Source organism: Pseudophryne corroboree, chromosome 3 (genome assembly GCF_028390025.1).
Source record: "Pseudophryne corroboree isolate aPseCor3 chromosome 3, aPseCor3.hap2, whole genome shotgun sequence".
NCBI lineage: Eukaryota > Metazoa > Chordata > Amphibia > Anura > Myobatrachidae > Pseudophryne > Pseudophryne corroboree.
In genome coordinates this window covers 91225492-91238906 of record NC_086446.1, presented here as the reverse complement: position 1 = coordinate 91238906, position 13415 = coordinate 91225492, and the positions used below count along the sequence as shown (strand labels likewise).

The 13415-nt window shown below is 48.3% G+C and overlaps 1 protein-coding gene across 2 annotated transcripts in view; it reads left to right on the top strand.

The window, feature by feature from the left end:
• Window positions 1-13415, top strand: part of LOC135054845 (zinc finger protein OZF-like) — a 104986-nt gene that overhangs the window by 87870 nt on the left and 3701 nt on the right. For both annotated transcript variants that reach the window (XM_063958244.1, XM_063958243.1), the window contains exon 8: window positions 316-436. In XM_063958244.1, coding sequence (XP_063814314.1) covers window positions 316-436 — 121 coding nt within the window. The remainder of the gene's footprint in view (window positions 1-315; window positions 437-13415) is intronic.

Sequence of the window (13415 nt, the reverse complement as noted above, 5' to 3'; positions counted from 1 at the left end):
CGTAATTAGGCCATGCCCCCAACCCGAGAAACTTGCCGAGGGCTAAATGCTACAATTCACATCATTTAGTCCGGCCCCCTCTGGCAAAATTTTGGTGAGTGGGATGACTAATTTCTCCTCATCCTGCCAACTTCACTAGGAAGCAAGTGGGATGCAGGAGATTTGCCAACTCTTCCGTGGGTGCGGGGGGACTACTCGGAAAATCGTGAGTCTCCCGCAACTTCCTGGAGAGTAGGCAAACATGCACCGACTATAGATACATTGTGCTGCACACCATTGGGGCATATTTGTGATCTTATTCTGTGTGACATTCAGGCCGAATGGCTGGGAGCTGAGACGGATGGCACCTCATCACAGACAGAGGGGGAGGAAGAGGTGTATATGTCCGCTGACCAGCAGGTTAAGGAGGAGAACGTTCCTGCACATATACACCCAGGTGAGAACACCACATGTAGTCTGGTCTGTATATATTAGCGGGCATCGATGTGATCGTATATTCCCTCGTGGTAGAGTGTAAATGGATATTAAGTAGGTCCCCTCTAAGGCAACTTTTTCCAGAATAATCAAACCTAGTTTTCCCCAATCTCTAATTTCACCTGTCCCTTCACAATGAGGTTCCACATCTCTGGCACCATATATACAAGATGTGGCTTTGCCACGTATACATTTATTCAGGGTGTAGTATGGTATGCCGGCGGTCGGGCTCCCGGCGACCAGCATACCGGCGCCGGGAGGCCGACCGCCGGCATACCGACAGTGTGGCGAGCGCAAATGAGCCCCTTGCGGGCTCGCTGCGCTCAACACGCTGCCGGCACGATGGCGCGCTATGCGCGCCACTATTATATTCTCCCTCCAGGGGGGTCGTGGACCCCCACGAGGGAGAATAAGTGTCGATATATGCCGGCTGTCGGGATTCCGCCGCCGGTATACTGAGCGCCGGGATCCCGACAGCCGGCATACTGAAGACCACCCATTTATTCATACTATGGAGGAGATGTATCAAGCCTTGTGGAGAGATAGTGGAGTAATTGCCCTAAGTAACTACTCCACTTTATTTCCCTCAAACGCTTGATACATCTCCTCTTATGTTTGAATCCTGTGTGGGTTTTTTCTCTGGCTGGGTCCACAGGATTATCCACAGGATAACATTGGGATATTGTCGAGCGACAGCGAAAATGGCACCAACACGGTCACGAGCTTTCTGGCCTCCCAGGATGCATTGGGGCCTCCACTATATAGTCCCGCCCACTGACTCAGTCAGATCAGTTTTTTGCTTGGTGCGGCAGGAAGCCGCATGGTCACAGGGCTGCTGTGAATAAAGCAGCCTAAAGCTTTTATTATTTTATCTTTATAGACTTACTATATTTTTTAGAGCGACTTATCTTAACAGCGTCTTAAACGCATATTAGAAAGAGTCGCTCCAACAACTCCCCACCGGGTCGCAACAACGCTTACCTTCGCGGTACAGTGCTGTCTCGACGGGCGTCTGTGTCGGATGTTCTAGCAGGTCCAGCAGACGTTACCAGGCTGTGGCCGGAGCATGGGGAGACAGTGAGTATATGGACTTCCTCTTACTAGAGGGGTCAGGACACAGATACTCTGATTTGGTGGAGATTACAAACAGTGTGTTGATGCGCCGAACATCTCGAGTGTGACAGCGCTACGCTCTGGGGATCATAGGCGCCAGGACTAGGTGAGGCCGCGATCCTGGGAGTTTAAGTCAACGGGGGGATTCAGACGCTCTCCTGGCCGTCCCTCCTCAGAGTTCATGGCCAGTTCCCGCGTGTCTCTCGTTTCATGAACTAAATGACCTCACTTCCGGCTCAGACGCTACCACGAGGGTACTCGGTCGCAGCTTAGACGCTGCGGTTGTGTATACTGGATATAAACCCGCCCAGACCGAGTCGCAGGCCTTAGCGTCTGCATACACGTGGAAGTTGCTCAGCGTCCGTGTCCGTTGGTGAGCGTCCGTGTCCGTTATCAGTTATCAAGAGCGGCAGTGTACACCAGTAGTGTCTGAATCCACTCAGCGTCTTACGAGCGTGTTTGCTTGGATATGGAAGTGTGGTGAGTCTCCCTGTATCCCGCTCTCTGGGGGCAGGGTATACAGTACTAAAAATGCCTTCTACTTTTTAGTATGCATTGTTAATTTTTAGTACCTATTGCATATGAGACCTGTATATTACTGTGTTTTCTGCATGCTATGTTGAAAATAGAACCAGTTAAAACAGAAGTACAATTTTCCTACTTATGTATAAGTTATTATGGAGGTTGTATTCTCATATGACAATGTCTAATGCTTTAACATGTGACTGACTGCTAGTATGTGTGCTGACTTTTCTGTGTAATGTCAGTCCTGTTCTGACCCTCAAATCAGGTGCACTGTGGTCAGATTGATCTCACCTCTATATACTGACATATAGGGTGTTTTTCAGTCACAAAGTGTGTAGTCGATAACCGGTTAATACCATGTCTATGAGCGGCAAAAGTGATGAGGAGAATTTACGAAGCACTCCTATAACCCTAACATGCTTATCTTGTAAGTCAGGGGTAGTTGATATGAATCAAATGGTCACTTATGAGGGTTTGTGTGCAAACTGTTTCGCTTTTCAGCGAAGTAAAAAACAGGAGTTTGTTCAACCTCCAGTAGAGCCACCATGGAATATGTTCGCAAAGACTCTGTATTCAATAGCGGACAGGTTAGCTCCGGTAGCACCACCTCAAGGGTTAGGTTACACTATGAACCCATACATGCAGCTCCCTTCCTATGGTTTGGTTCCAGTAGCTTCTACAAGCAACCAAGGGGCAGGTAAGACTAAGACAGATACGTCTGTATGGCAGACTACACAAGATGATGATGTGGAAACAATAGATTCAACTCCGTATGATGATCAGTCGCAGAGCTTTAGTTCAGAAGATGTAGCTGAACTTATTAATGCCGTGAAGGCTGTGCTTTCTTTGGAAGAGCCAGCCAAGACAGCGTTAAAAGCAAAAGCACCTGTATTTAAAAGAACAAAATCAGTGAAAGCTGAATTTCCAGCGTCAGATGAGTTGACGGAAATGATGGATGAGTCTTGGGCAGCGCCCAGTAAAAAGTATAAGATTCCTAAGAGATGGGATTCTTATTATCCATTTCCTGCTGTGGATTGTTCGAAGAGAGAAGTTCCTCCAAAAGTAGATGCACATGTTCTGCGACTCGTGCATAAATCTGCTTTACCACTGTCATCTACCTCATTAAATGATGTCACAGACAGAAGGGTAGAGAGCCTATTGAAAAATATTTTTTCTCTTGTAGGAGCAGTGGTAAGACCTGCTATGGCTTCGGCCTGGGTAGCAAAGGCAATGGGCGAATGGATAGAGGAACTAGAGAATGACATCCCTTCTCCTACTAGGGAGCAAAAGGATCGTTTTTGCCGTTTAAGACAATCTGCCCAGTATTTAGAAGAAGCAGCAATTGATGTAGGCACTGTTGCTTCTAAAGCTTCAGCCTTGACAGTAGTCGCTCGCAGAGCAGTTTGGCTACGGACCTGGAAGGCGGATGCGGAGTCCAAGAAAGAATTGGAAGCATTGCCTTTCGTGGGTAATATATTATTTGGAAAACCTTTATCGGATATCCTAGAATCAGAGGCTGAATCGAAAAAGGTCAGATTTCCGGCTGCTTATAACCCTAAGTCCAAGGGTTTAAAATTTCGCTCTTTTCGTTGGCAAAGCAAAAGCTAAGGAGGAGCCTAAGCAACCCCAGTTTAAATCCAGGTGTAGGAAGCAGTGGGCTAGCAAGAAGTCAGCTTCCAAACCTGAACAGAAACCCTCAGCCTGAAGAGACGGGCCTCCGCCTGGAGGATTCCAGGGTTGGGGGCCGACTCCTTCAATTTGCACACATATGGCAACAGTCAACAACAGATGCCTGGGTGCAGAAGGTAGTATCTCAGGGGTATGGGTTCCCATTCAGGAGGCAGCCTCCTCAAAGATTTTTTTTGCACCAGCCCGTCTCGTATAGAGTCGAAGGCCAATGCCCTGCAAGAAGCAGTCCAAAAATTACTGCAGTCAGGTGTGATTGTCCCAGTACCTCCATCACAAAAGGGACAGGGGTTTTACTCCAATCTATTTCTAATCCAGAAACCAAATGGGTCATATTGACCAATTCTAAATCTAAAAATGTTGAACAGCTACATATGGATCCCGAAGTTCCACATGGAGACGTTACGCTCCATAATGTTGGCTATGGAACCGGGAGATTACATGGTATCTCTGGATGTACGGGATGCTTACCTACATGTGCCTATAGCACTATCACATCAGTGTTACCTCAGGTTTGCCATCCTCCAGGAACATTTCCAGTTCCAAGCTCTGCCCTTCGGGCTAGCTACAGCACCCAGGGTGTTTACCAAGAATCATGGTGGTTATGGCAGCTTGTCTGCGCAAGCAGGGGATAAGAATATTCCCATACCTCGACGACCTGTTAATCTTAGCGCAGTCGCAAGATTTACTGTTGAGCCATCTCCAACAGACGATAGTTTGTTTACAGAGACACGGGTGGCTCATAAATTGGGAGAAGTCGTCCCTGAATCCGTCACAGCGGATGGTTCATTTGGGGGGCCATATTGGATTCAGACCTACAGAAGGTTCTCTTGCCAGAGAAAAAGATAGTCAAATTGCAGGTCATGGCTCAGGAAGCGTTGCAAGCCCAGACAATGTCAGTCCATGCAGCAATGCGACTGTTGGGTCTGATGGTATCAACTTTCGACATGGTGGAATATGCGCAAATCCACTCCAAACCATTGCAGCACCTGATTTTGACCAAATGGAACGGAAATCATCAAACGATAAAGAAGCAGATGATAAAGATTCCAGTAAACGTAAAGAGGTCTCTAGCGTGGTGGCTACAGACAGACCATTTAAACAAGGGGAGACCCTTTTGGATAAAGGAGTGGCAAGTCCTGACAACAGATGCCAGCCTGCAAGGCTGGGGGGCAGTACTCGGAAGCCTATGGTTCCAAGGAAAATGGACCGCAAGGGAAAGTCGCCTGCCGGTAAATCTGTTAGAAATAAGAGCCATTTACTTGGCTCTGGTTCAGGCAAAGGACAATCTACAAGGAAGACCAGTCCAGATCCGCTCAGACAATGCGACGGCAGTAGCATACCTCAATCATCAAGGAGGAACTGACAGCAAGAGTCTGATGGAGGAAGTAACCCCCATTCTAAAATGGGCAGAACTCCATCTCCCGGCATTGTCAGCAGTATTTGTCCCGGGTGTACTAAATTGGGAAGCGGATTTTCTCAGTCGGCACACCATTCAGGAAACAGAATGGGCACTACACCCAGAAGTGTTTCAGACACTGGTGAACAGATGGGGTCTACCGGACATAGACCTTATGGCGTCTCGTCTAAACAACAAAGTTCTGAGGTACGGATCAAGGACAAGGGACTCATGAGCGGTCCTGGTAGACGCACTGTCAGTAGAATGGAGGTTTCAGCTGGCGTATCTGTTCCCTCCAATATCTCTGTTACCCAAAGTAGTGAGAAAGATAAAACAGGCAAAAGGAGCAATCATTCTAACAGCTCCAGCTTGGCCAAGAAGGCATTGGTACACAGATCTGTTGAGAATGTCCGTGGAAGCACCGATACTGCTCCCTCAACATCCAGATCTGTTAATGCAGGGTCCTTGTTGTCACAGTCATCTGGATCGCCTATCGTTGACGGCGTGGCTGTTGAAACCTCTATCTTAGAGGCTAAAGGATTTTCGAAACAAGTAATCCAAACCATGCTTAGAGCAAGAAAGCCTTCTTCGGCTCGTGTGTATCATAGAATATGGCAAGCCTATATTCACTGGTGTACTGGAAAAAATTACAATCCGAGATCTTTTAAAGTAGCTAGGATTTTGGATTTCCTTCAGGCAGGATTGGATAAAGGGTTGAAAGTTGCTTCCTTGAGGGTGCAAGTCTCAGCGTTGACTGTATGGTTTCAGCAGAAGATTGCTGACCTACAGGATGTACGTACATTTTTCCAAGGAGTAGTACATATTCAACCTCCATTTGTTCCTCCTGCAGCTCCCTGGGATTTGAATTTAGTTCTTAAATTTCTCCAGGGTCCTCTGTTTGAATCACTTGAGAGAGCGGATCTCAAGTGGTTAACGGTTAAAGTTATTTTTTTACTGGCAATGGCGTCAGCCAGAAGAGTGTCAGATTTAGGAGCATTATCATGTAAGTCTCCTTTCCTAAGTTTTTTTCCAGACAGAGCAGTTCTCAGAACGAGATCTAGTTCTCTTCCAAAGGTGGTATCAAAGTTTCACCTGAATGAAGAGATTGTAGTCCCAGCTTTTCAGGTATCGGGACTATCTGTGGGAGAAGCGTCGCTGGACGTGGTCCGGGCCTTAAAAATCTACATAGATCGTACTAGTGCCATCAGGAAAACAGATTCCCTCTTCATCCTCTACGGATTCCATAGGAGAGGTTGGCCTGCTAGTAAACAGACGCTGGCGAGATGGCTCCGAATGGTAATATCAGAAGCTTATTCTCATGCAGATCTCCCTATTCCGGCTAATGTCTCTGCACACTCTACACGTAAGGTAGGTCCTTCTTGGGCAGCACAACAGGGTGCTTCAGCAGAACAGATATGTAGGGCAGCCACATGGTCTTCCATAAACACATTCATCAGACATTATGCCTTGGATACTTTTGCCTCTCATGACGCAGACTTCGGGCGAAAGGTCCTCCTGTGCAATCAGGAGCGTCCCCACCACTAAAATGGCTTTGGGAATCCCAATGTTATCCTGTGGACCTAGCCAGAGAAATATACGTTATGGTAAGAACTTACCGTTGATAACGTGATTTCTCTTATGTCCACAGGTATCCACAGGGATCCCACCCTGACGCATCTGATTTGAGGATCTAGACAATCACTAAAACCTCTTCCTTCTTGTATGGAAGGGTGTGCATGTGTGTTCTTATCGCCTGTACAGGTCTCTACCTAATGTTCCTGCCTAAAATCGCTGTGGAAAGAACTGATCTGACTGAGTCAGTGGGCGGGACTATATAGTGGAGGTCCCAATGCATCCTGGGAGGCCAGAAAGCTCGTGACCGTGTTGGTGCCATTTTCGCTGTCGCCCGACAATATCCCAATGTTATCCTGTGGATACCTGTGGACATAAGAGAAATCATGTTATCAACGGTAAGTTCTTACCATAACGTATATTTTTATGCATTCCAGGATTTTATGAGCCTTTTACAGTTGCAGCCTGACACCGTTTTCTACTCCATTTTCTGTCATTTAACATTCCGAAGCCATTTTCAAAAATAAAAGTTTTCCTTCAATTTTATTTCAAGTAGTGTGCAAGAATCACAGACCCCACAACCTAGGTGCACCACCCTAAATCACAGACCCCACAGCCTATGTGCACAACCCTAAATCACAGACCCCACGGCTTAGGTGCACAACCCTAAATCACAGACCCCACAGCCTAGGTGCACAACCCTAAATCACAGACCCCACGGCTTAGGTGCATAACCCTAAATCACAGACCCCACAACATAGGTGCATAACCCTAAATCACAGACCCCACGGCCTAGGTACACAATCCTAAATCACAGACCCCACGGTTTAGGTGCATAAGCCTACATTGAGCCACATTAAACTTCAGCTGCCATATCACAGCACAGTTTATAGTTTGTGTAAAGCTTTCTGCAACAAGTTACTGATCTGTGGTGGTAACCCTGCAAAGCTTAGGGAGAAAACAACTGAACATCGGTTTTGCAGGGGTTTGGGATCTGCTGCAGATTGACAATCAAAAATACAGCCTTTACTAAAGGTCGTTGCTAGGGACTTGTGCAGCCCTTTCCAGCAATCTGCCTGTCGGAAGCAGGTCATTTTTCTTTTGTGGGATCGTGGCAGGTTCTAAACCTGTCGTGCTCTACCTCTTGGTGCCAGCAGCCACACCCCCGCATCATGATATCACAGGTTTGGGGGGCAGGGCCGGTACAGGACAACATAGAGCCCTGTTCAGAATGAAACTGTCAGGAATCGACTCACCACGGTGACATCTGTCCGCCGCTGCGGACTCCGTCCTGGGTCCCTGCGTTCATCTGTCATCCGCGTCTCTGCCATCAGACGCCATCCTGGGCCTGGGAGCGCTCCTGTGATAGCGGGCGTGTAGCACGCCGCGTTCCCGCTAGGCCGCGGCATGGGCGCCGCCATGACAGCCTCCAGCAGTCAGCATACGGCGGCCAATCCGGTGCTTGGCCGCACCCACTTTTCCTCACTCCACCAATGACTGTGTAACAAGGGGTATATATGAAGCTGCAGGATCAGTCTGCAGGCATCCTGAACTTTGTGTCACTCCTGCGACTCATGTGTAAGGATCTGGTTCCTGTTTCCTCCGTGTACCTGGATACCTACCTGCTGTTCCGTGTTCCTGGCTATCTACCTGAGACTCTGTACTCCTGGTTACTTCTCACAGCTCCGTGGAACTACAAGCCCCAGCAATACCTGCTTCCATCTACAGGCTTCACACTTACCACCATCTCTGTGTGCTTTAGCCTAGCAGTAGAGACTGACTCCAGGTGTGTTCCATCTCCCCACCTGTGATGCAGCTTGCATGCTGCCAGTGCCTCATCACCTGCACTGTGGACATAGTCAGACTCCTGCCTCTGCTACCAGGTTTGCCATACAACACCATCTCTGCTGGTTCCATGTTTTAATCTGCTCTGGTTCCCATACCAGAATATTCTCTGCCAAGTTATCACTCATCTGTTATCATCACTACCGGTTATCATTTCATCAGTCACCATTCATTCTGTTACCATAGACTTTCAGCTGCCACGCTGTACAATTGACATTTGCATTTCCTACTGTTATTTTCTGCTGCCGTTTTGTGAACCATCTGTCTAATAAATATCATTGCGCTCATGCGCAGAAACATAATCCAGCCTCCTCGTTTTCTCCCATCCACCTCCACTGACCCACTAGCGCCCCCTCCGGGGACACAGACAAAACCAAGTCTGACAGTAAGTTCAGGAACGATGGACTCGGATGGTGGACGGAGTGTGGGGTCAGAGGCCTTGCAAAATCTGGTCTCCCGTTTGGATGGTCAAGAGGCTGCGCAGCAGCAGATGTTCCAGTTCCTGCAAGGGATGTCCTCCCGGATAGATACACTACAGCAATCCCTGCCTAGTGTACACACTCCTACAGTTCCTGTTACTCCAGCACCTGCCAGTACTGTGAGTCCTTCTATGCCGGCTGCATCAGCTCCAGTGTCACGTCTGCACCTGCCCGTGCCAAGCAAGTATGATGGCAGCCCAAAGTTATGTCGCGGGTTTCTCAACCAATGTGAAATCCAGTTTGAATTGTTGTCACATAATTTCCCCACGTCAAGATCCAAGGTTGCCTACATCATCTCTCTACTTTCTGGATCTGCTTTGAGTTGGGTGTCTCCTCTGTGGGAACGTGCCGACCCTCTGATTAACAACTATGCAGAATTCGTGTCAACCTTCAGACGGATCTTTGACGAGCCTGGTCGTGCAACATCAGCTTCTGCCGACCTAATCCAACTTCGTCAAGGTACCCGTAGTATGGGACAATATGTCATCCAGTTCCAGACGTTGGCCGCAGAGATTCAGTGGAACAATCAAGCCCTGGTAGCAGCTTTCTGGCATGGACTCTCTGATCGGATCAAGGACGAACTGGCAACCCGCGATCTTCCTGTACAATTGTCCGATTTAATTTCCTTGTGCATCAAGTTGGACTCTCGCATCCGCGAACGCAACAATGAACGTGCTCGGAGTGAGCCACGCAGATCAAGGATGATACCTTCCGTACAGTTCCAGTCTCCACCTTCTGATGAGCCTATGCAAATAAATAGGTCCCGCCTAACTCCTGAGGAGCGGTCAAGAAGACTTCGTGAGAGACTATGTCTTTATTGTGCGGCTGCAGGTCACCAGATTAATTCCTGCACAGTGCGTTCGGGAAACGCCAGATCCTGACTTGTAAAGGAGGAGTCAAGTTGGGATCTTCTAGACAAGCTCCTTCTAATCAAGACCTTATCCTTCCTGTGACTTTAGAGACTTCAGTTGGGCTTCAGTCTGCATCAGCATTAGTGGACTGTGGAGCCGCAGGAAATTTCATCACCCAAGCTGCGGTAAATAAATTTTGCTTGCCTGTATGTGAACTTTCTTACCCAGTCTACATTACCGCCGTGGATGGTAGCCGAATCTCCAAGGGGAATATTTCTCACCAAACTGCACCAGTGGTTTTGGGAGTTGGGTTCCTACACTCAGAATTAATAAAGTTCTTAGTCATTCCTCAAGCCACCCAGGAGATCGTTTTGGGCATGCCCTGGCTCCAGCTACACAATCCACAGTTTGACTGGTCAACGTTACAACTTACTTCATGGGGTTCACATTGCCATCAGTCCTGTTTAGCCCAAGTTTGTCCAATCAAGTCTACTGAAGTAAAAACCCAGTCAAGTCTTCCTGCGGCTTATCAAGATTTCTCTGATGTCTTCAGTGAAAAAGCCGCGGATGTCCTGCCGCCCCATAGAGAATGGGATTGTCCCATCGATCTCCTTCCTGGCAAGAAGCCACCTAGGGGGCGTACCTACCCGTTATCTGTTCCCGAAACTGAAGCGATGAGCGACTACATCAGGGAGAATTTACAGAAGGGATTCATTCGTCCTTCATCATCACCCGCTGGTGCAGGCTTCTTCTTTGTTAAAAAGAAGGATGGAGGACTGCGTCCATGCATTGACTACCGGGGTCTCAATGACATTACCATTAAAAATAGTTATCCATTACCACTCATTACCGAATTATTTGACAGAGTTAAAGGAGCCCGCATCTTCACCAAGCTAGATCTCCGCGGTGCCTACAACCTCATCAGAATCCGGAGTGGTGACGAATGGAAGACAGCTTTTAACACTCGAGATGGTCATTACGAGTACCTGGTAATGCCATTCGGGTTGAGTAATGCCCCAGCAGTGTTCCAACACTTTGTGAACGAAATCTTCCGTGACGTTCTGTATAAATACCTCGTTGTTTATCTGGATGATATCCTCATCTTCTCCCAAGATCTTCCCTCTCATCGTCTACAAGTCCGTGAAGTCCTCCGACGTCTTCGTGAGAACCGGCTCTACGGTAAACTATCCAAGTGTACCTTTGAAGTTTCCTCTATACCCTTCCTGGGATATATAATTTCCGGATCGGATCTCCAGATGGACCCGACAAAGTTGGAAGCCATTGCCAATTGGTCCATTCCAAATTCTCTCAAGTCTATTCAGCGGTTCCTGGGATTTGCCAACTACTATAGGAAATTTATTCGGGGATTCTCCACTCTCATCGCTCCTATTACCAACTTAACTCGGAAAGGGGCAGACCATTCCAACTGGTCAGAAGAGGCTTTAGCGGCCTTCCAGAAAATCAAGCTGGCCTTTATGTCTGCTCCAGTTCTGTCCCAGCCAGATGTAAACAGACCGTTCGAGTTGGAGGTGGATGCCTCTACAGTTGGAGTTGGAGCTGTTCTCTCCCAGAAGGGAACTGATGGGAAAATCCACCCCTGTGGATTTTATTCTCGTAAATTCCTCCCTGCAGAAGCTAACTATTCCGTTGGAGATCAAGAACTACTGGCGATTAAGCTGGCCCTCGAGGAATGGAGGTATCTCCTGGAAGGGGCCAAACATCCGTTCAACATCTACACGGATCATAAAAATCTGCTATATTTAAAGGCAGCCCAGTGCCTTAATCCTCGCCAGTCCAGGTGGGCTATGTTTTTCTCACGTTTTAACTTTAAGCTTCATTTCCGCCCAGGTTCGCAGAATGTTAAAGCTGACGCCTTATCCCGATCTATGGAATCCGAAGAGGAAACGCCTGACTCAGTTCCACATTCCATCCTGAGTCCAGTGGTATTTGCTGCATCTCAAGTCTCCCCAGCTCCTCCTCCTGGTAAGACTTTTGTTTCCCCAGAACTCCGTCCCAAGTTGCTGTCTTGGGCCCATCAATCCAAGTTCACTGGTCATCCCGGTGTTCTGAAAACCTTCAAGTTCCTCTCTGAGACATACTGGTGGCCAAAGATGAAAGCTGACATCAAGGATTTCGTGGCATCCTGTCCTAAGTGTGTGCAGCACAAGACTCCTCGTCAGTCTCCAGCAGGTCAGTTACAACCATTGTCTGTTCCTAGTCGCCCTTGGTCACACCTGTCCATGGACTTTATCTCCGACCTTCCTCCTTCTCAAGGATACAATACCATCTGGGTTGTAGTGGACAGATTTACCAAGATGGCCCATTTTGTTCCTCTCCAGGGTCTCCCTTCTGCCCCAAAACTCGCCCAAATCTTCCTACGGGAGATTTTCCGCTTACATGGTCTACCCTCAGAAATAATATCCGACCGAGGTGTACAGTTTGTAGCGAGGTTTTGGAGGGCTCTCTGTTCTGCCATGCAGGTTAAACTGAAGTTCTCGTCATCTTACCACCCTCAGACGAATGGGCAGACAGAGAGGGTAAATCAAGAACTAGAGACATTTTTGAGGTTGTATGTTTCATCTTCTCAGGATGACTGGTTTGATCTGCTCCCATGGGCCGAGTTTGCCCACAACTTCCGCTACCACACTGCTACTGAGACAACTCCATTCTTTGCAGTGTATGGGCAACATCCTCGTGTTCCAGATTTCCAAGAACTCCCTCACATGGATGTTCCTGCTGCCACTACTGCCCTGAGTCAGTTTTCTTCAATCTGGAGGAAGATTCACACTTCTCTCAAAAAGGCCTCCAGCCGGTATAAATACTTTGCTGATCGCAAAAGACGTGCAGTTCCTAGCCTGAAACCTGGGGACAAGGTTTGGCTGTCTACCCGGAACCTCCGTCTTAGGGTCCCGTCTATGAAATTTGCACCACGTTTCATTGGTCCCTTTCCTGTCGAAAGAGTCATCAACCCTGTGGCCTACAAGCTGAAGTTACCACCTTCTCTGCGAATACCTAATGCTTTTCATGTTTCCCTCCTCAGACCTTTAGTCCTGAATCGTTTCCAAAGAGCTCTTCCAGTTGGTCCCAAAGTTCGAACTCTGCGGGGCGTGGAGTTCGAGATTGGCAAGATTCTGGATTCCCGTTGCCGGTATGGACGTCTTCAATACCTTGTCGATTGGTCCGGTTATGGCCCAGAGGAGAGAAGTTGGGTAAATTCGTTGGATGTCCATGCTCCAAGGTTGGTCCGTGTCTTCCATAACACTCATCCTTCCAAGCCACGTGGGTGTTCGGTGCCCACCCTTAAAGGGGGGGGTACTGTCAGGAATCGACTCACCACGGTGACATCTGTCCGCCGCTGCGGACTCCGTCCTGGGTCCCTGCGTTCATCTGTCATCCGCGTCTCTGCCATCAGACGCCATCCTGGGCCTGGGAGCGCTCCTGTGATAGCGGGCGTGTAGCACGCCGCGTTCC